This window comes from Camelus bactrianus, chromosome 21 (assembly GCF_048773025.1).
Source record: "Camelus bactrianus isolate YW-2024 breed Bactrian camel chromosome 21, ASM4877302v1, whole genome shotgun sequence".
Classification (NCBI taxonomy): Eukaryota; Metazoa; Chordata; class Mammalia; order Artiodactyla; family Camelidae; genus Camelus; species Camelus bactrianus.
The window spans coordinates 8,955,619-8,975,273 of NC_133559.1; the positions used below are offsets into that span (position 1 = coordinate 8,955,619).

A 19,655-nucleotide genomic window follows, 5' to 3' on the forward strand; every position below is an offset into this window, starting at 1 on the left:
TTAGAAAATGGGCATACTTTATTTGAGAGGGCTCTCTGAGGCAATAGCCTCAAGTGATGATGAACAGGAAAGAGAAGACAGGGATAAGGGAGAGGGAAGGAGGAATAAGGAACGATAACTTGGCTAAAATAGGCATGGCGGCAACTGCTGAGGGACAGAGGGAGGAGGGGGTGAAGGCCTTGGTCAGAAATGGATCCAAATGGCCCTGGAAGTGGTTGGAGGGGTGGGGGCAAAGTCCGAGTGTGCTGTGCTGCACTGATTGGGACAGCGGAGCTAAGGAAGCCGAGGTCCACAAGAATCAGACTTAGGAACTGCACAGAGATGGCGCAGCTGTCATTGCTCCTACCCCAAAGCCTCTGGCCCCTGGGCAGGGACCCAGCCAGGTCTGAGTACTGAGCTTGCTGTCCAGGAAGCCAGAGTCTGTTGAGGGGATGGCTGAAGTTCTGTGGGGCCTGGGGAGGTGGCAAGGATGCAGGAATGCTCTGCTGTCTGCTCCTGACCTTTTCTTCACCCCCTCTCCCTCTGCTCAGCTTTCCTTCAGGTGGAGACAGATGTTCTAAGTCCTGGAGAGGTAGTTGAGGGTGGGGCCTTAGTCCTCCTTGAGTGGGTTCCTGGGGACTGATGAACTTCAGACTTGGGATAGCTGAGGTTGGGGAGTTAATAGCTTCTCATCCCCTCTGCTCCTGCCCTGTCCACCTGGGCCGAGTTACAGGATACCCTACTAAGACTGTCTACTGCATTAGCTGAAGGAACTGACAGGATGAAAGGGGCAGCATAAGGGAGACAAGAGCAGGAAAAAATACAAAGAGACATTGGAGTCAGCCATGGTGCTGAAGGGGCTGGAACCGGAGGGAGAAGCTGGAACATTCACTCGCAGCAAGGCCTTCGCAGGCTCTGAAGGGCATCAGGGGCTTGGCAGCAACAGCTCTCCTCAGATCTAAGAGGGGACTGAGCCAGAGAAAGCCCTGCCTAGAGGAGGCAGGAGGGATGCAATAACCATGGGAGACCGAGTCAGCTGGGAAGTGCCACCCCCACCCACCGCCCCCTGGCCTGAGTGGCCTCTGCCCGGGCAGAGCAACCTGCTCAGCACGATTGCCAGACTCCTTTTCCTGTACTAGTTACTCAGCTTCTCCATCCTGAGGTCTCACCGCAGCCCCAGGCCTCCCCTTGGGAGTGGAGTCAGCAGAACGGTGCAGGGGTGCCCGTGGTTGTGGTGAGGAGAACCTTGCAGCTAGAGCCCCAGGGAGGACCAGGGCCTTACCTGGCCTGGGAGGGACCCCACGGTATAAGGGGGAGCACTGGCTTGGGATGACAAGATCTGGTCCTGACTGCTTCCAGTTCCCTGCCACCTCCCCTGTCTAGCCCTCAGTGTTCTTATTTGGTTGAACCAAAGAGTCAGTCACAAAGGACCTGAAGTCCCTTCAAGCCTCAGCGGTCCTGCTCTGTCAATCCCCTCACTTGCATGGTCTCATCCGCTCTGTACAGCAGCCCTGTGTGCAAATAAGGCATTGTCTCCATTTCAAAAGAATGTAGGGAGCAGTGGCACAGAAAAAGTTTCCCTGTCAGAGGCTGGGCAGCTTGTTAGCAAAGAGCCACAACGGGAATCTAGGGGTCCGGATTCCAATCCCACCCGCTCTGGTGAGTCCACCCCTAGCCATGCGGAGCTGAAGAGGGAGGGAGAGGTTCCTTGGGTCCCGCTTGCCCCTCTCCAGGAGGCCTTGCTCCTTCAGAAACACCACGTGGGTCACTAGGCATTTCTGACCCCTCCCTGCACCTGCCCATCCTGTTCTATCTTGAAGGCTAAGGAAATCCTGTTTTCTGACATTCTCATTTCTAGTTCTTGCTATACAGTAAGCTTTTTCTTTTTCTTCCTCCTCCCCTGCCACAAGGAATCAGCCACCAGGTGACTCCCTGAGTCTCATCTAAGGCCTTTCTTGCACCTTCAGCCTACCCTCCCCAAAGCCATCTGCTCCCCTCCCCTCCCCCATCTTACTCCACCTCGCTCAGGAGGGAGTTCAGATCTACAGACAGGAGGAAATGGAACCCCAACTCTGTTGACTCAGCAACCATATTTCTCCTTAAGCTGATTAGCGCTGGAGTGGAAAGGAGGGGAATTCACTAGTCACTGGAGCTGGCCCTGCACCAGGCTGGGGGTGGCGTGGTGGTGGCAGCACCCACATCTAGGGAACATATCTTCAGGGAAGGTCTGGGGGACTTCCGTGATTCAGGCAAGTACCCAGGGCCCCTTGGCAGGAAGGGGGACCCCGATGGGCCCTGATTGTCTTGGCTGAGCTCTCACGGGAATGAGTAAGAAGAGGCTGCCCAGATGGGACCCCAGGAGTGCTCAGAAGCCCCTGAGAGGCTCCTGGGGGAGTCTCTGCTCTGAGCCCTGAGCGCAACCCAAGGACAGACACTTCCCTGCCTCAGGGAGCTTCCAGTCTGAGATAAAAATAAGATCTAAGGGAGATTCTTCTAGGCACTTGAAGCCCAGAGCATGGAGCTTGGCCACAGTGGGGCAGAGAGAGGAAGCCTCATGAGGGAGACAGAGAAGGACTGAGCCCAAAAGGCTGGGAAGACACAAGAGAGTGCCTTGGAGCCACTGTGGGTGGGCTCCCCATCCTCCTAAGGGGCTCATACACATAGACTCCCTACCCCCCTCCCCCAGTCCTGCAGGGCTTGGCAGGGGAGTTGGGGAAGGAGGTGCAGGGGGCTAACTTTCAACCACTTCCCTCCCTGCCCTCTTTCTTTCCTGGCATCCCCCAGGTGATATAGCCACCCCTCTGCCCCTGGATAGCTGCCCAGCCCACCTCCACTAGGGAGGGAATACTTTGCAGAGAGAGGTCTTTGTCCCTTGCTTTGGTGTCTCCCGGCCCCCAGCCTCCAGATCTGTGACACTTACCCAAGTGTCTCTCAATGCCTGGCCCTTCTCCCCTCCCTGCAGTGGCCATTCAACCACTTTCCTTCCACAGTATGGGAGAGAGAGTCAGAGACGGAGACAGAAGGAGCCTAGAGCACTTGAATCCCTGTTGGGGGAGGTGGTTGGCGATGATTTATTAGCCAGACAAGAATCAACAAACAAGTTCTAACATCTGTTCTCGCCAAACCATTCCTCAGACAACAGCAGCTTTGGAACAGGGCCCAGACTCAAAGGCTCAGAGGGCCAAGGAAATCAGACTCCTGGAGGAGAAACCAGGGCAGTGGGATGCAGCAGGGCCCTCCTAGCCCACTGTTTTAGAAGATGGCCAAGCACTGAGCCATTGGATTCTTAAGGACTCTTGGGAGAGAGCCAGTGGGTGTGTCCCTAAAAGGAAGCTAACTCCACACTTGCTCCTCTGACCTCCAGGCTCTTTGTGGGGTCCCAGATCAGTCAGGGGAACAGGTCTAAGCTGAGATCTGGAGGACAGGAACCAGCACCCAGGCCCCCATGAGGTGGAACTCTGGACAGCAGCCAGATTTCTTATCTGAGGAAATCCCTGACATTCCTGTGGATGTGGGGTATGGAACAGAGGACTATACAGAGGAATCAGGAAGCTGGGGTTCTAGTCCTTGACCTTGGCTAAGCCACTATCCCTCTCTGGTTTTGTTTCCTTATCTGCACAGTGAGGGGGTTGGACTTAATCAGTGAGGGCAAAGTAGATGCTTCTATTCCTCCTTCTCTCACCCATGGCAGACATCGCTAATCAATCAGTTTATCAGGTGTTCTTTTCTGCTGAGTTCAAATATGACCTTACCATCCTTTCCAGCGCAGCGCTCTAGGAAGCCACAACCAATGGATTGGAGTTGGCATGCAAGGTGACACCTTTTTGCCATCTTTGCAATAGATGATGGTTGAGGTCCTTGCCAGCTTTGATCACCTACAGTTTGTTCCATCCGCATTTCCTGAGGAGGGCGCCTGGGTGTGTGTGAAGGTCTCTTGATCCACTGTTCCAAGTTATCCTCCCCCAGCTCAGACTCACAAGCTACTGAGGAGGCCCCGGGGGGAGCCAGGCCTGTTCTCTGTCCTGAAGCACCTGTCTAGAAAAGTTGTGGGGGAGGGTGTGCCCCCAGCGGGGTAGGGGCTGGTGGGGCACGGAAAGGCTTTGTTCAGCCGCAAAGTTCTCAGAATGCAGTTGCTGGCCACCTGGATTCTGTAAAGAGAAGAATGGTCCCAGATCACACCCTCTACCCTCTGCCTCTTAGGCCTACCTGCAGCCTCAATGGATAAGACAGTCTGATCTTAACAGTCACTGGCCTGCAGAGAGGAGGTCTAAACCTTTCTCATTCATTCAACAAACATTTCTTGAGCACCTGCTCCGTGCCAGGCAATGTGCTGAGTGCTCTGGAAACAGAGATGAGTAAGTCCCAGCCCCTCACACTCTGCTGGGGAAGAGGGAAGACAGGTGTCCGTGATCAGTGGCATGACAGGTGTGTATAAAGCCTCTGTGTGGATGGCCTCTGCAGTCAGGTCAGGGAAGTCTCTGCAGAGAGGAGAAGGGCAAGCTGGTCTGGAAGGATGATTAGCAGGTTGCTGGGCAGGGGTAGTGTGCACTTTCAGGAAGTGTACAGGCAGAGGGACTGGCGTATGCAAACCCTCAGGAGGCTAGAAACCACTTGGTGTGTCTGAAGAAATGTGAAAAGTTCTGGAAGGATGCGAGCAGCCGGTGGTACAGCTGAGGAGGTGGTCCCCCCAAGTACAGAGGGCCTCATGGGCCAGGTAGCTGTTTTAGAAAGACCTTTCTGACTTTCTTAGGGCAGAGTGAATCAGAAGTGGCAAGATGAGAGATGATGGGGGCTGAAACTGGGAAAGGAAAAATGTATTTAGGAAGAGACTCAGCAGGAATCAGTGGCTTATCAAGGAGTGAGGGTGAAGAGGAGGGAGGTGTCAAAGGAGTCTGAGGATTCTGGCTTGAATAGTTGTGTGGCTGGAGTGGTATGAGACCAGATAGGGAATACAGAGAGAGAATTCGGGTAGGGGGGAGTACAGTGAGAGCGCTGGCTGCACTGAGGTCAAGAGGCTGTGGGACACCGGGGAGCGGGGCAGAAGCCTGGAGAAAACTTTGGATGGAAATATGGACTGGTGACACCAGCTCTAGGATGGCAGCAGGCGGCAGGAGCCTGCCTAAGTGTAAGCAGGCACCAGGGCTGCCGAGGTGGACCCTGGGGCGCCCCACAGTGGGGGAGGGTGAAGGAGGGCCTGGGAGGCGGGGCAGAAGCAGAGGGAGAGGGTGGGAGCAGCTGGTGGGTCTAACACAGCTCAGGAAACAAGACACTGACTTGAACTGATCAGTGAGAAGAGTGGGCAGGTGTGGGGGATGGAAGGAGGAGACGGGGAGTGTGTGGAAGGAGAAAACGTGCAGGTGCCCCCTCCCCTGAGCTCATCTTGGGTGACACAAGGGACTCCAAGTGCTCTTCTTCAGGAAGGCAGGGCCCCTGAAGGCTGAGGGGAAGGAGCCAGAGCAGGAGAGGCCCAAGTTCAGACTGGGCAGCAGAGGAGGCGTGGAGCCAAGATTCCAGGCACAAGATGGGTGAGAGGGACACAGGCTCAGGTAGGGGAAGGCTGGGGGGGCCCTGTGAGGGACCTCTGTTTTCTCCGAGAAGTGGAGGGGATGGGGACTTGACAAAGGGGAGTCAGGTCCCAGGAACTCAGGCAGAGGAGAAGGAGCAATCTCTTGAGCTGGAAAAGGGTTGCTGGCAGCCTGGACCTCTGTCCTTCCCATCTCAGGTGAGACCTCAGACCTTCCTTCACTTAAACCCAGGCATCCAGTCTCAACATCTTCTCCACCCTCCCCAGTCTAGCTTTCAGGAAGGCCTCCTCGTGGTCTAACTCTTCCCTGTATCCCCATTTACCTGGCTTCCTGGGACGGGTCTGGACATGCACTTCCGTAGGATTTCGTGCCTGAGGATGCGCGGCAGGCTCTCACCCCCTGAATCAGGCACTTTCACCTCCACCTCAGCATAAATGTTGCTGGGGGTTTCCCCGGGGCTGCCACGGCCCATGGCATAGAAGTCTATGGGTTCATCAGGTTCGTGGTAGATGGGGATGGAAGGCTTGGGGGGCGGGGTTGGGCGGGGTCTCGAAGCGGAGCTTGTGTAGACTTCATAGGGCAGCTGAAGTTTGGCGGGCATGGGAGGCCTGGGCCTGGACGGCTGGGAGGGCCAGGAGAGAAGGCGGAGAAGGGAGGAGAGTGCGTCAGAACAACCCAGGCAGGGCCAAAGCTGGAGCCCTAGCCCAGCCTGAGCATCGGTCCCCTGTAGGCTTCCCGCCTCCCCACTGGCCCCAGGCCGCGCCCTCCTTTTCGACCCCGCTCTTCCCTCAGGCCCTACCTCCTCCCTCAGCGCCACCCACCCAATACCTCCTGTGGCTCCCCAGCCCCTTCTTTCTGCATGGCGGATGCGCTCTGCTCCTTTTTGAGGATTGGGCTATACTGAGGTTGTGAGTTCTGGCTTTTACTTCCAGAGTCTGATTCTTCAGTCCTTAGGGACAGTCCCGCGGGCTCAGGAGTCTGCAGGAGGGTTGAGGGGGGAGTAAGCCTCAGGGACTTGGTGCAGGAGGGATGACGGGTGGGACTGGGCAGGTAATCCCGGAGGACAAAGTAATCTGGTCCAGGTGGAGGATGTGGGGGCGGGGCAGGGCACAGAAATTTGGCCCACACTGGGTTCCTGGATGAGGAAGAGGGGTGGAGGCGGCAGGGAAACAAGGAGGTGGGGCAGTTGCTCCGGTCACAGGCCACATCTAGTATTAAACTTAACTTCATCAGGAACACAGGGCCAGGCCAGTCACCATTTGTGCCTGTGGTTGTAAAACTGCAACAATGCTTTAGAAGTCTTTAGCCTAAAAATTTTCAGCATGGGGAGAGATCTCCAAGACTGCTGTGTCTGTGTGTATTTCTGCAGGTGCCAGAGGACAACTTTACGCAGCTATAAGCTAGATATTTTAGGGACATAGTTACTGCCTCAGGGGAGAGGAGCTGTCCTCACAGAGGGAAGTTTCCTCCCTGTGTTAGGTGTGCTTTTCCCTCCGCATTTGTCCCGGGGTTCACAAATGTTCTCCGCATGTCCATTAATTTTAGGAGGCTCAGACCATAGGGCTTTTCTCTTGCGTCTGCAATCCACCAAGCGTATGTCTCCATCTGGGGGTGTACAGGCACTGCAGACTTCATGGATCCAAATTAGAATTCTTTTTCCCTGCCCCAACCCCCTAAGAGTTCTCAGCATTCCCTTTATGAATATAAAGCAGTACCTCCAACAACCTGCTGAAGTAGTGCCTTAGGAGTCATCCTGGACCTCCTCTCCCTTCCTCCTCACATCCCCTGCTCCTTCCACTGCCTAAATATATTTAGATCTGCACACCTCTCTCCATGCTCACAGCCACCACTCTGGTCCAGGCCTCCTAATTCCTCCCCCTGTATTATCTTTCCCTGCCAACCCATCTCCACTCCTCGATCAGAGTGAGCTGCAGAAGTTCCCCTAGCCATCGTCCGTGGCTGCCTGTTGCTCCAGGATAAAGCGCAAACTCCAGAGAACTTAAGTCACCCAACCTTCTGAGCCCTGGCCATAGAGCTTGGTCTCTGACAGATCTGCCTTCATCTCTCTCAGCTGCAGCTGGCTCCCCTCACCTCCAGACTTTGCTAAAACCCATTGCCACTGCTTGGGAATCTTCAAGTCTCTACCTACTCCTCACAAAACTCTGCACAAGAGTTGCCACATAGGAACAGTCCCACAGAGAATACTTCTTTGAACTGACACTCACTAAGTTCCAAGAAACTATTCTAGCCCAGGTCATCAGTGACCTTCTGTTGGCCAAATCCAATAGTCAATTCTGGACCTGCTGGCACCTGCTCTTCCTTGATGCATTTTCTTTGCTTGGCATCTAGGGCATCATCCTCTTGGTTTGTCTCCTCTCTCTCTGGCTGCTCCTTTTCAGTTTTCTTTGTAGGTTCCCCTCCATTTCTGCAAACTCTAAAAATGCTGGAATTCTTTTCTTTTCCATTTACACTTATTCCTGAGTGAGATTTCATCCCTCCTGAGGGCTTTAGACTCAATTGATCTGCATGCTGATGGCTCCCAAATGTTTCTCTCCAGCTGAGACTTCTGTCCTAAACTCCAGATCCATATAGTCCCACTGCCTACTTGACATCTCCATTTAGATATTGAATGGATATCTCAAACCATGAATGTCAAAACTGAACCCCTGCCTCCCCAGACTTGGTCCTCTGATAGCCTTCCCCATTTCAGTCAACAACTCCATCTTTTCACACTCCTCATCCAATCCTGTAAGAACCCTATCAGCTCCACCTTCCAAACAGATCCAGCATTCCACCTCCTCACCCTTCCACCTCTACCAGCCTGGTCCAGGCTTCCATCTTATCTCCTGAAGTATTGTAGTGGTCTCCATCTGGTCACCCATGTTCCTCCCAAACTTACAAGGTCATGTCACTCTTTAGTTTTTAACTGTCCAGTGTCATCCCACCTCACACAGAATAAAATCCCAAATCAAACAAGAGTCTACAGGGCCCCCTTCCTTCAATCCTCTGATCTTATCTCCTACCTCTACCTGTAGTAGCTTTCTCATCTCATCTCACCAGGGATGCTCCTACCTCAGGGTCTTTGCACCTGCTGTGCCCTCTACCTAGGATGCTTTTCCTCTAGTTGTCTGCATGACCCCCTCCCTTACTTTGGCCTCTGTTCAAATGTCCCCTTACCAGAGTAGCCTTCCCTGACATCCCTATGTAAAATAGCCCCAATCCTGTCACTCCCTGTTTCTGTAGTTTCTGTTTGTTATCTGTATTGCTCATGCGTTGTCTGTCTCCTCTCCCTAGAATGTAAGCTCCACATAGGTAGGGATATTTGGGTCAGTTTTGTTTATTCTTTTGAAATAGCATTTCCCAGTGCCCAGACCAATGCCTGACACATGATTGTCCCTCAGAACTGCCTGAACTTCCTCAGGGAGGCACTCTCTGACCCGGCTCCCCACCAAGGGAGCTAAATAGCACCCCACTCTGTATTTCCTCTTATCACACACTCACACTTGGTTCCTATTATTTGTCTCTGCGGCTGGTGAGCAAGCTTTGTGGGTTTGACACCTTCTGTCTTGTCCATAGCTCTATTTCCAGGGCCTGCCAGTACTTGGTATATGCTAGGTCCTCAGTAAGTATCTCTAAATTAAAAAAACAAATGACCTGTCTGCCTAGCTGGCCACTCCCAGCCCTTCCAGTCTTTGTGTGGCTGGGCTGGTCTTTCAAGGACCCCTTCCCCAACTCATCTTTCTGTAAGGGCTTGCTGCGGAGATGTGTAAGCCCGGGAGGTCTGACTGGGTCGTCCGTGGAGTGAGAAAGTGCCTGGTGTTGCGGTCCTGCGGCCTGAACTCTGTGTGGGGAGGGGCACTAGCCTGGGTCTCTGGAGTCAGGTCAGTGCCAGGGCGGGGTGTAGGGGCGGCGTACCTGACGGGCAAGGGGCTCGGTGAGCGTCTCCCGGTAGGGGCTGAGCGGGCACGCCGTGTAGTGCCGCAGCAGGTCCTGCAGCCGCGCGTGGGCGCTGTCCTCGCCCAGCACCACGTGGCGCCCGTCCCGGAGCTGGGCCAGCAGGAAGTGGCGGCAGCAAGTCCGGCCCCTGGAGGGCACCGGTCAGGATCAGACCTGTTCCCTCTTCCCAGCCAGGACGTCAGTACGAGTAGTGACCCCTACCCGCCCCGCGTAAGGGTCTCCTACCCTCATTAGTTTAGGGGCTGAGCGTAGAGCCCCTGCCTCTGCTGGGGATCAGCATGAAGTTCTGCCCCTCACAGGTCCTTCAGCACCAAGTCCTGCCCTCCGATTAACCCAAAGCCCCGCCCCCTTGCCCCCCAGCGCATCGCCCCTCCCCTCACCTGTAAGTCAGCACAAAGGTCACAGCGCTCTCGCTGAAACGCACCAAGTAGCATCCCTGAGGCTTCGTCTCCAGCAGCCTCTCGGCCTCTCTGTGAGTAATGGAGAAGACACGGGAAGGCTGCTCTGATTTCCATTCTCACCCCCGTCTCATTGGCTCTCATGGGGGACCCATATACCTTAATTAAGCAGGCTGAAGTGGCTAGAGAAGGGTGGAGGTGGGAGAGAGGATGTGGGCACTGCACTCCACTGCAGAGACTGGGCAGGGACAAGGACCAGGGGTCCCACTCAGGAGACTCCCAGTCCTGGATCCTTCTGGCTGCATTCTGGAAAAATAGCCTGGGGTGGTGGGTTGGGGGGGAGGCAGTTCTGCGGCTTCAGCAACTGGGACCGTAATAGACTTCTGGATTTCAGAAGTCATAAGCTGAATGGAGGAGGTGAACACAGATACAGGAGAAGGGAAGCTGAGATGGAAGGAGGAACTTCAAGGGAGGGAAGAAAGGAGCAGGCTGGTGAAAACCAGAGGTAAAGGTGGAAGGAGAGATGGAGGACAAGAGAGATGGAGACAGAGGTGGAAACTGTGAGCACCAGAGGCCTAAGAGACAGGAGGGAAGTTGAGCCTAGAGGGGGGAAACTGAAGCACAGGGTGGGGGGTTTGCGCTAGACCTTCTCCAATGATCTCCCCCAGGAGATCTGCCTCAGAGAATAGACTTGAAACCTCCAGGAGTCATAGCCTGGGCTTGTAGTCTCAATCTACTCTTAACTGGCCGCAGGACCCAGGACTGGCCCCTGCCCTTCTCTGAGCCTGTTTCTTCCCCTGTGACTCACCTCCGGGTGATGAAGCCGTGGAACCAGGCGGGGGCTGCCCCGTGCTGCAGGAGCTCACGGGCCTGGGTCTTCTGGAACCAAGCTCGAGTCTCAGCCTGCAGGGACAGGCCTCCTTCCCTAGGTACCTCCTCAGCCTTCCCAACGCCCTTTGGGCTGCAGGCAGCCCCCAGGGTCTGGGGAGGTGCCTAGATAGGGAGAGAGAGTTCAAGGAGGGAGAAGTAGCCATGATTAGTAGTCCTTCTCCTGACTTCAAATCAGCTGCCTCGGAGCCAGCTTCACATCCCTACATCTAGCCCCTCCTGGACATGTGGAAGAAGCTCCCCACCCCCCTCTGCCATCTCACTTGCTTATTTTAGGATATAATTACCCAGAAAGTCCTTCCCAAAGTCGAACTTAAATCTCTTGCTTCAACTCCAGCTGTTTTTGTTTCCAGGGAATTTCCTTCCACTTCCCTCTGAGTCCCTGGGCCTTTGATTCAGGAATAGGGAGCTGTTAAGCTGCGCTTAAATGGGAATGAGGCCTTCCAGATAGACAGAAACTCCCTGGCCTGAGCCATGAAGGGAGGTGATGCAGGAGGTCACTCCAGAGGCCAGAATGAGGGAGGGCTCACCCTACAGTTGGAGGAATTCAGCTGGTTTGTTGGGAGAGCTTCCTAATGACTGGGTGGGTGAGAAGGACTGAGACAGGGCTGCTCTGGGCAGATGAAGGCCACAGACAGAAATGCAGAAGCTTGCTTCTGGGACTCAAGTCACCGTACCTTGGTCACCTGTGGACCCTTAGCTTCCCAGGGACATAGGAGCAGTGAGTGGGTCGTTCAGCAACTGAAGGAGGAGCTCCTGATCTCCTTTCCCTCCCTCTGTGCCCCTGGCCATGTTGGCAACCCCACCTCATTCCTGCTTTGGCCTTTGTCCATCTGCAAGTCCTCACCCGTGGGAGGGTGGGGCAGATGAAGGAGTTGTACCTCCCGGTTCCCACTTACCACAGCGTGGACAGCCAGGACCCTGGGGGTGGACTGAGCCTCCTCAGCCTTTGGAGCCTGGAGTCTGGGTCCCGGAAGCAAGTTCAGGTCCTGGCAGCTCCTGGGATTCAAGCCCACGGGCAGGAAGGTGCTGAAGTTCAGGGCGGGGGCTTCTGGACTCCCTGCTTGCACAGAGAGGTTTCTCAGTGAAGGCCTGCCTCTCTCCCCGCCACCCACCCCTCCTCCAGGCCTCTCACCAGGGACCTGGAGGACCAGACAGTCATGGCAGGAGAAATGCAGGAGGGACGGCAGAGACGATTTCTCAGGGAGGAGGAGTGAGGAGCCAAGGAGACAAGAGGGGCTGAGGTGGCAGAGGGGCTTGTCAGAGAAACTGGGCCTCAGGAAGGAGAGCTGGAAAGTCAACTGGTCATCTGGTGGCCCGGAAGTCCCTAAATCTGGGAAGGGAGGCAGATCTCCTCAGGGCAGGTCCCTCTTCTGGGCTAGGATCCTCTGCCTCCCACCCTGCTTCGTCATCCTGCTGTCTCCTTGCTCGTCTCTAAGAAGCGCTCAGCAGACCCTGCCACCTTTATCCTTGGGGCTGCGTGGACCTGGAGCCCCAGAGGAGGAGAAGGAGCTGTGGGCCGCCTTGCCAGCTCTGGCTTGGGGTGGGGCCTCTCACCCCTGAAATGGGAGCTCAGGCCTGGGGGAGTGAGCGGGAAGGCGGGTGGGGGTGTGATGGGGGTCTCGATGTTCCCTCCCACCCACATTCTCCAACTTCACACTTACCTTGGGGGCATATCTGGGCCAGGGGGAACTCCATGGGGGCAGCTTAGGAAAGGAGCCCCCAGAGCAGGCTGTGTGTATGGGCTCTCAAAGGTGTGCACACTCAGCAACTCATCTCTCCTCTCACCCCTGCCCCCGGGGGCAGGAAATGTCGCCTCACCCACAGCCCTAGACTTCGCAGAGGACTCACGTCATGGAAAGCCGTAAGACAATTGTCCCTCCCCCCGGAAGCCAGGCAGCTGAAGGTGGTGGCGGTGTGGTGAGTATTTGTGTCATTCTGTGTCTGGGTGTTGGGAAGCCGTTACTGCTATCTTATCTCCATCCTTCCTGATTCTTTCTCCACGCCCTCACTCCAGACTGGGATTTCCCTTTCTCTCCCTCAATCTTTGTCTCTCTCTCTCTGTCTCTGAGCAGAGGCAGTGGGGATGTCAACCTTGGAAGGATAAACCTTGTAAAGTGATCGGACTTCAGGCTCCTCAGAGATTTGTTCTTAGGACACGCAAGGTGGAGGGGACAGAACTGCAACAGGAAGAAAGCGGGTCAGACTTTTGAAGGACTGTCTGAGCTCTTATGAAATCTGTGAGACCAGGGCGCAGGGAGGAGAGAGCTTGGCTTCATCCTTAAGCGCATCATGGAGCTGGGTTAGGGCAAAACCAGGCAATCCCAGAGAAAGGAAGGGAGAATTTCCTCCAACTAAGCAGGTCGTTTTTAGCAGTAAGACTACTAGTGGTTGTTGTCAGTAACTTTAGTGCTGATGTCTTAAACTTGTGAAGTGCTTATCTCCTGCCACCCCATAGGACCTATCCCATTTCTCTGTCATGTGATCCTCACAAATGAGAAGGAGACAGAGAACATTATCGCCATTTTCCAGAAGGGTAAACTGAAGCTCAGAGGAATGAAGTACCTTGGCAAGCGTCTTTCATTGTCCCTGATGTTCATGGCAGGGTTGGGACTAGAAATCAGGTCTTCTTTTACTAATTTCACTGTGATTTAGGCCAACAGTCCTTGATTCTGTGCCAGGCACCATTCTTGGTGCTGAGAGCCCAGAGAGAAAAAGAATCTTGTCTCAAGATGAAAAGAAAGGGAAACGACTTTCTAACAGATACTTACACAAGGTTGTGGCAAGTTAGTGGTGTGGGCTGGTGCTACGGGAGCCCACCTCAAAGGCTCCTAATCTAGCCGTGCGGGCGTGTAGAGGGGGTTGGGATGTCAGAAGAGGAGAGGGAGCTGAGTTGTAGAGGATGAGTAGGGTTGAAGAAGGTAGGAGAGATGTTTCTAGAAGAGGACAAGCCTGTGTACAGGCATGGAAGAGGGAAATAGGGTGGAGCAGGGGAGTGTGTGCCTGGAGAGTCCGCTGCCTTGGGGGCTGCCAGTGGTGGTTTATGCAGCCGGAGGGTGCCAGGGCTGGAGCACACGCTGCCTTGCACCCAGGAATAACTTTGGAATCCCAAAACACACTCCCCAGCAGTCACTGCTGGCCCAGCCATACCCACACCCCAGGACCTCACCTCCTCCCACCCCTTAGCTGCCTGATCCCTCTCCACTTCCTTAAAAACTGTTGCCTTTTCCTTGATCCCAGCCCCCAGAGGTTGGAAATGAGACTGAGAAGTGCCTTAAAGATCTTCTCCAAACTGCTCATTTTATCCAGACCCAGAGAGAAAAGTCGCTTGCCCAGCATTCACAGTAAGTTATAGGTGGAGCTGGCCCTCCTCAAAAATCAATGATGTAACCAACGTATTGAGTAGTCTCAACTCAGTGGAGTTCAAATCTGACATGGTTTTATTTTTCTGCAGTCTCTACCTGCAACCAAGCTCTGCCCTCTTTCTTACCCTGTAACAGCATCTTAAGCAGATACTCTAATTTTCACTCATGTTCACGCATGAAGAGTTTAAAACTCCAATATCCAATCGTATATCTGATTTAAACTTGTTTTCCTCTCTCCCCTCTCCCACCCTGTTCCCCTGGCCCATGGTTGAGGGGCTGGAGTCAGGAGAGGGTGTGGTCTGCTCGTCTCCCTGCTGGAGCTGAGGCAGGACTGGGAGAAGAGGAGACAGAGGGTCTTCATATTCGGTATCTGTTGCTGTGTCACAAATTGCCACAACTTAGCAGTTTGAAACAACACACACGTGTAATTTCACAGCTTAGCTGGGTCCCCTGCTCTGAGACTCACAAGACTGCAACCAAAGTGACTGCCAGGCTGTGTTCTCATCCGGAGTCGTGTCTGGAGAAGAATCCTCTCCTAAGTTTGCTCAGGTTGTTGACGGGATTCATTGCCACGTGGCTGTAGGACTAGGGTCTCTGGTATCTTACTGGCTGTTGTCTGGAGGCTGTTCCCAGCTGCTAGCCGCATGAGCTTTCCAACATAGCTGCTTACTTCTTCAAGTCAGAGAGAAAGCCTCTAGCAAGATGGGCGCTGCAATCTTATGTGATCACATGCACGTAATTACTTATATCTTTGCCACATTTCATTGGTTAGAAGCAAGTCACAGGTCCCACCCACGCTCATGGGGAAGGATTCCTCAAGGGCATGAATGCCAGGAGGCAGGGGTCATGGGGGACTACCGTAGCATCTGCTGCATAAGACTCGTGTCTTATATCTTCCGTCACTAGTCACCTGTTGGCGTGAAGAGGTCTCAGCTTGCTCAGCCCATGAATGGTGGTGGCCTCTGCTTTCCTGAGGCACTGCTCAGCTCTGCTGTCTGCGTCCATTACCCAAGACCCTCTCAGAGGGAAGGCTACTGGGTCTCCCTCAGCCCAGCCAACAGCTCCCACCCTCTTTGAGTGAAGCATCACTTCTCCTGGCCATCAAAGAAATCCTGCAACTCTTGCTTTTGACCTTTCTTGAAGCCATGGAGACTGCTGGGTCTCCCCCTTCCTAGATCTGTGGGAAGGTGAAGCTGCCCATCCTCTTTCTTTCTGGGTCCACTACACCATATTCCTTCTTCTCACAGGTTACTCCATTAATCCTCCCCCATTCAGAAATTTTCAGATAAAAAGTCCTTGGTCATAAAAGCCTCCCAAATGCTAGGGGACACTTGTAGTATCAATTCTCTCATCCATCGCTGTTTCCTGGGCCCCTGGAACTGTTCCTGGCATGTCGTAGGTGCTTGATAATAATTTGTTGAGTGAATGGATGATGAATGATCTCCCTCACCATGCTTTTCACTGAAAGCACGGTGAGCTCAGCAGACATCAGCTTGGGAGCACGATGCCCATGTCCTCTTCTGCAAACCCTCCTTCCATGATGGTCAGTGATTCTCTTGAGCACCTCTCCTTCATGTGGTTTGGAAGTGGAACATAAGTTAGCATAAGCTAAGTTATGCTGAGGTAACAAAGAACACCGAAATCTCAGCAGCTTGCACATCAAAAGCTTGTTTCTTACCTATGCAAATTACACTGTAGATCTGGGCATCTCTTCAGGGCATCCCAGTTACGATGCATAGCTCAGGTTGAATGGTCACTTGGCACCCATTGTTCAGGCTCTCAGTCTCTGTGAGGTCCCAATAGCGGACCAGGAGTTATTTTTCAGATGTAATTCTCTGCTAGAGAGAGCATGACTTTGTTCCAGAAGCCCAGGTTGTGTGCTGCAGTTCCCCTATGAGAGCTTTCCAAACTCCACATAGCATCCTTAGCCAACACAGGTACTTCCAGCACCACCGGACATGCTGGACCACAAGGCCCAAGAGGTGGGACAGCTTGTTTACAGTCTGGACCTGCTGCAGGGGTCTTTTCTAGCTCTGGGACTCACTTGGACCTGGTAACCTTCTGGGTCACCTCACAACTAGTTTGAAATGATATTCTCAAGTATAGCACACCTGGTCTCCAAATCCGAAGAGGCCAAATAAATGCTGTGCCTCTCTCTTAGTGCTGGGAAATACAAGGTACAACATCTTGTCCTGTACAGCAAGTTCCAGACCAGGGTTTTTGGAAAGGAGGTGGTAATGGAGGGAATCTGAGGAGATTCAATATAGTAAGGAGAATACACACTGTGGATTACACAAATATCTTTACTTTTTCATTCCAACCATCTGAATTCAGGGAACAAAACTGATATCTCTGTGTGTGTGTTTTTAACCACCCTGCCCTGTGTCTAGACTTTACCAGTAGCCCATCATTACCTTGGATGATCAGTTATTATTTGATAAATAACTGCCAAATAACTTTGCCTTATTTGAGGATTACCTGGCACCATTTTATAGGTGAGAAAACTGAGATCAGGATCAAGAGACTTAGCTTCAGTCACATAATGAGAACATTAGTCTGAAACCTGGGGTTTCCAACTTGGGACCTCTAGGTATGGGGGTGGGGAAAGATTATAGCCACCAAGTCCTGAGTGTTTGCCATGAGCAAGTGCCACGCTGAGTGCTTTACAAGCATGGACTTGTTTACCCTTATAACAGACCCACAAAGGAGACACTCTGATTATCACCCCCACTTCACAGACAGGGAAGCTGAGACTTGGGAAGGTTGAGTGACTTGCCCAGGGTCACACAGTCAGGAAGTGGACATTAGAACCAGGTGGTCTGGCTTCAGATCGTGTGATCTTAACTACTAGCCAGTACAGACGCCAAGGAGTTAGGAGCGCCCTGCTCTGCTGCTTTCCCACTGAATGGTTTCACGTTAAAGACACTCGAGGAGAGCAGAAAAGGAGCAGACTTTCCAAGCCTTTATCTAGCACTAGAACAAAAACGCTCTCTATAGAATTTTCCTGTAAAGACCGAAATATTCAAACTCTAGGAAACAAGAATTCGCGAGGTAGGTATAGCTCAGTGGCGGAAGGCACGCTTACCATGCACGAGGTCCTGGGTGCAATTCCCAGTACTTCCACTTAAAAAACAAAACAAAACTGGAATCCAGGAAACTTTTCTAACCACCAGTTAAAACTCTTCCCTTTTAGTAACTTGTGCTTTGCTGCAATTTCAACCCAAAACATGGACTCATTTGCAGAACCATAGTATCTTTGAATGTAGTTTTTCAAATATAGTATTTTTGAATGTAGTTTTTCAATCCAGCAGAATGTGCTTTGCTGACATCACAAGCGATCGTGACACACTCCCATGATGCTACCGAAAGGAGCCGTGATATTTCAGATTTCACATAGTGCCTTTTCCCTTAACAGCTGTCGGCGTTTACAGGACCTAAGGCATTACTTTATAGTGACTCTTACTGTGTCTGTTTGGTCAACACGTATTCTCTGCCTGGAGGACACCAAACACGCTAGGGGCTAGACATGCAACGGTAAATAAAAACTCAGCAACCTGTTCTTTTGGAGTTCATATCTGGGTGAAGAGAAGTACCCACGGCATATTAACCTTTTAGTGCCTCTTACTTCTTATTGAAAACCAGCAGGTAACAAAAGAAGCACACTGAAAGTGAGGGACTGAGAACTGAAATGGACACCTTTGGGCCCTGACCTCAACAGCCCCTTTTCCCCATGGGTCTGCATGTGCCTGGCTGGGTTTTAAATCACAGCTTTATTATGGAATTAGTACATGAATCTGTCATGAGCCAGGCCTAGTCAAGTTCTTCCTTGTTCTTCTGAAGGTATAAAAAAACTTCCTCCTTAAAATAATATACTTAATAATTATATTCACAATTTTTTTTGGAAAAGTATAAGGCCTTTTGCAAATGTAATATGTAAACGTAATGTTAGTGTTGACACTGATTAATTAGATCAATTGCTTAGTTTTTAATTAGTATACGGGCTCAAAGAGCATCTGATTTCCTTGAGTAAACAGCTATTCAAGTAGAGGAGATCACGATGGCAGAATAGGAGGGCGTGGGGCTTACCTCCCCACCAACAAACTCATCAAAAATACATCTACGTGTGGAACAATTCTCACAGAATACCAACTGAAAGCTGGCAGAAGATCTCTTATAGGACCAAAGCTGCAGGAAAGATCCCCACATACCTGGGTAGCAGAAATGGGGGGGGGGGGGGAAAGGAAACAATGAATCAATGGCAGAAAAGAGAGGTTTCTGAGTTTCTTTTCTTCATTCTTTTCCACTCCAAGGTGAAAATCTTCTCTGATGTATGTTGAATTCCCAGGGCCTGGAAGAATGCTGGCGTGTCAGAGATATTCAATAACATCTTTGAGAAGATTTTAAAAAGGAGAAGAGAAAGCTTTTAAAGAATTAAAAACGGCCCTCCGGGCAGAGGTGTCTCCTTGTTGTCACCTCCCCGTCTCCTCACACTAGTGCAACAGTCCCCTGCATATGCCACTCTCATGCGGTTCCACGTGTGTCTCCTCACACAGTCACAGGCCAGCCCCTGGCTCGGTGCAGACTTTCTTCCACATGCACACCTGTGCCTGCTGTGGGCACCTACGTGGATGAGGGTGTCAGAGGAAGAGGCGTGAGTTCTGTGACTGTGGAGCGAGAATAGAAGTTGGGTCTGTTTGAGCCCCTGCTCCACCACCTACCGGCCCTGTGACCTGGGACAAATTCTGTAGGCCCTCTGAGCCTCAGTTGCCTCATATGTAAAGTGGGGATAACCCAGACTAAGCTGTTGTATGTAGAAAATGAGCTGTGACTCACGTGATGCTTTGTCATATGGAAAAGGCTGCTGTATTTGGGTACTGTCATTTAATTTATTGTAATAATAAGAAATGGGCGGATGTAGCTATGGGGGTGGGTAGTGAACTATATATAGCTCAGTGGTAAAGTGCATACTTAGCATGCACGAGATCCTGGGTTCAATCCCTAGTATTTCCACTAACCGGAAAAAAAAAAAGAAAGAAAGAAAGAAAGAAAGAAAGAAAGAAAGAAAGAAAGAAAGAAAGAAAGAAAGAAAGAAAGAAAGAAAGAAAGAAAGAAAGAAAGAAAGAAAGAAAGAAAGAAAGAAAGAAAGAAAGAAAGAAAGAAAGAAAGAAAGAAATGGAGGTCCATCCAGCTGGCTAGTTCAACAGACTTGAGCCCTCTCAGGATTTGTCGGGCAACCTAGGCACTGAGAATGCAGCAGGAGGGACCCGTGTTTGGCCCTTGTCCTCTGGGAACCTTCATTCTGGTGCGAGAGAGAAAAAGAAACGTGTGAACAAATGAGAAGGCAGTTTCAGATCCTGATACGCGTAATAAGATGATAAAGCAGGGTGTTAGATGAAGAGTGGATGTTGCTTGGGACGGCCCCCCGCTGAGGTGACAGACACTGGCCAGATGAGAAGGAGCCAGCCTGTCAAGGTCTGAAGAGTGTCCGAAACAGGGGGAACAAGGGTGCAAAGGCCTGGAGCATCATGACAGTCACAGGGCCA

The 19,655-nt window shown here is 52.2% G+C and overlaps 1 protein-coding gene across 3 annotated transcripts; it reads right to left on the reverse strand.

The window, feature by feature from the left end:
* SH2D2A (SH2 domain containing 2A) lies at positions 1–12,567 on the reverse strand. 3 transcript variants are annotated; one of them, XR_012501336.1, is made up of 10 exons: positions 12,412–12,566; positions 11,883–12,080; positions 11,647–11,807; positions 10,668–10,852; positions 9,842–9,931; positions 9,420–9,588; positions 6,333–6,482; positions 5,827–6,126; positions 3,732–4,127; positions 1–969 (listed from the first exon to the last, which is right to left on the reverse strand). XR_012501336.1 is itself a non-coding variant. In XM_074349594.1 (9 exons), the coding sequence occupies exons 1-9, from the start codon at positions 12,443–12,445 to the stop codon at positions 3,960–3,962; spliced, it is 1,455 nt and encodes a 484-aa protein (XP_074205695.1). In that variant the 5' UTR covers positions 12,446–12,566; the 3' UTR covers positions 3,021–3,959. The 3 variants fall into 3 exon arrangements, 2 of the variants coding, with proteins under 2 accessions (XP_074205695.1, XP_010952172.2); XM_074349594.1 differs by lacking the exon at positions 1–969 and having other exon boundaries at positions 3,021–4,127; XM_010953870.3 differs by lacking the exons at positions 1–969; positions 11,883–12,080 and having other exon boundaries at positions 3,021–4,127; positions 12,412–12,567.
* Between the last annotated feature and the right edge of the window lie 7,088 nt (positions 12,568–19,655).